At 37.9% G+C, this 2,340-nt stretch overlaps 1 protein-coding gene across 1 annotated transcript in view; it reads left to right on the top strand.

The window, feature by feature from the left end:
- LOC119326238 overlaps positions 1-2,139 on the top strand; it is a 2,877-nt gene extending 738 nt beyond the window's left edge. The window contains exons 2-4 of the mRNA XM_037599926.1: positions 196-259; positions 580-891; positions 1,361-2,139. Coding sequence (XP_037455823.1) covers positions 583-891; positions 1,361-1,900 — 849 coding nt within the window. The 5' untranslated portion in view covers positions 196-259; positions 580-582 and the 3' untranslated portion in view covers positions 1,901-2,139. The remainder of the gene's footprint in view (positions 1-195; positions 260-579; positions 892-1,360) is intronic.
- The last annotated feature ends 201 nt before the right edge of the window (positions 2,140-2,340 follow it).

Below are 2,340 nucleotides of genomic sequence, written 5' to 3'. Positions count from 1 at the left end.
ATGGATTTGCTGGGTCTATGGCAGTGGGGAATGAGAGGGTTTGGTCGCTGTGGCAGTGGGGAACAACATGGTTTGGTCGGTGGTTTCAGCGAATCATGGAGCGCCGGCGGGAGGAGCCCCTCTGTTCGTTTAGAACCTCTATATTCTTCCCATATATGCATCTAATAATTTCTTCCTCTCGTTTATTTTCTGCAGCTTGGACGGGAGACACTCTTTTGCATCCTCTCCGTTTGTTTGCAACATCTCTGCTCTTCTCAAGGTATAAACTATTGTACATTCTGCTATGTACTTCTGCCATGAGAAAATAAGCAAGATTTAAAAGCTTTTGCTATGTACTTCTGCCATGAACATGTATTTGTTATGATATTTCAATTAAGTGGACATTGAGCAGATTCATATCAATTTACTATTGTTTCAATGTTGCATTGTAGATGGATATCAAGCAAAAGAGGCTAATATTTGCCTCTTTTACAAGCTGAAATTTATTGGTGATGAGAGATTGTGTGCTGAATATAATGTTCTTACCTCTTTTACTTATATAAATTTATAGTCATGACACATCTGTGCATAACCTTATAGGAAATGGAGGCTAAACAAATTGTATGGACAGCTCCGATGACTTCCTTCATGCTTGATCACCAATGCAAGGTTGTGGGCGATGGAGTTAGAACATCAACTAGCTTCAAGAAGTGCCAATTGGCTCGTTGTGTGACTGCTATGAGTGAGCATTTTCAGCTCAATTTGACTCATGCCAACATTGGTAATCACAATAGGACATGGAGGAGGAAATGGGGAACAATACTCAGACTTAGGGGGTTGAGTGGTGCATTATGGGATGATGAGAAGTCTATGATCGTTCTTAATCATGAGCACTACACTAACCATATTAAGGTATCTCTATATGTCAAGTACAAGATGGAATGTGTTTCTATGTGCCATATACTTGTTAGAAATGGTTTCTATATGCCATTTACTTGATGGAAATTGTTTCTACATGTCAAATATAAGCTGAAATGAGTTTCTTTATGTCAAATACTTGCTGGATCTCATTTGTTTATGCTAAATAGTTGTTGGATATAGTTTCTATATGCCATTAATTACTTGCTAGAATTTGTTTCTACATGTAAAATATAACCTGAAATGAGTTTCTTTATGTCAAATACTTTCTGGATTTCATTTGTTTATGCTAATTAGTTGCTGGATATAGTTTCTATATCCCATTTACTTGCTGGAATTTGTTTCTACATGTAAAATATAACCTGAAGTGAGTTTCTTTATGTGAAATACTTGCGGGATTTCATTTTTTTATGCTAAATACTTGTTGCTTGTCTACTTATTGATGTCGTTTTCTTTTTTCTAGAACCACAAAGAGGATGAACCTTTTCTGAACAAGCCTCTGAAGCACTATAATGAGATGGCTATCATTCGTGGCAATACTATGGCCACGGGTCAATATACGAAAAGCTCAAATGACCCCCTTGGTACAGAGGTTAATGAAATTTCAGATAATGAGGCTTCCCCACTTGAAGAAGGTAGCAAGTCAAGCAATGGAGGCGATTCAGTGGCTCCCAATCCCAAAAGGGCCAAAACAAAGTCTAGTGTTGATGAGGGGCTGCAATCAACCCTTATGGCAGTGGGTGAAAGGCTTGCTATTGCCATAGAGAGGAGTGTTAGCACTGACAACAGCTCCACGAGCATCTCTACGAACAACTCCATGATGGGCCTTTGGGAGGGCATGAAAGATATTCCCTTTTTCGGTATTGATTACCTTGCCCTTTATTTTGCCTACTTGGTTGAGAATCCGAACATTTCAATGGCGTTTAAACTCTTGGAGAAGGACCAAAAGAGTATTTGGGTTGCTAGGTATGTGAAGAACACCTTCCCTCCAATGGATGGTTGAAGATTGTAGGCATGTGTGGTATTTGCATGACCTCTTTTGATATGACCCAACAATATGGACTTTGGGTTGTATGACTTACTTTTGATGTCAACCAGACTATGAACTATGGGTTGTATAACTTAGAGATGATGTACTATTTCATATCTACATCTCATGCACTACTAGTTTATTATGTATAGTTGCTACTTGTCTAAGATGTTGGACTATGATTATGAAGTTACAGTTTCCTATTTTCGAAATTATTGGTGTTGACATGTTATGTTGGTCTATGATGTTAAAGTTTATTTCTAAATTTGAAAATTAAAGTTGAGCCCAGATTTGATATATCTATATTGCTGAAATTACATATTGGAGGGGTAATCTCACCACCTCATACAAAATGGTGAGGATCACAATCATCCACTCTTTCATCCTCTCAACCAAACACACAACTAGTTATC

This window comes from Triticum dicoccoides, chromosome 6B (assembly GCF_002162155.2).
Source record: "Triticum dicoccoides isolate Atlit2015 ecotype Zavitan chromosome 6B, WEW_v2.0, whole genome shotgun sequence".
In the NCBI taxonomy this organism is placed as follows: domain Eukaryota; kingdom Viridiplantae; phylum Streptophyta; class Magnoliopsida; order Poales; family Poaceae; genus Triticum; species Triticum dicoccoides.
This window is presented reverse-complemented; position numbering and strand designations above follow the sequence as displayed.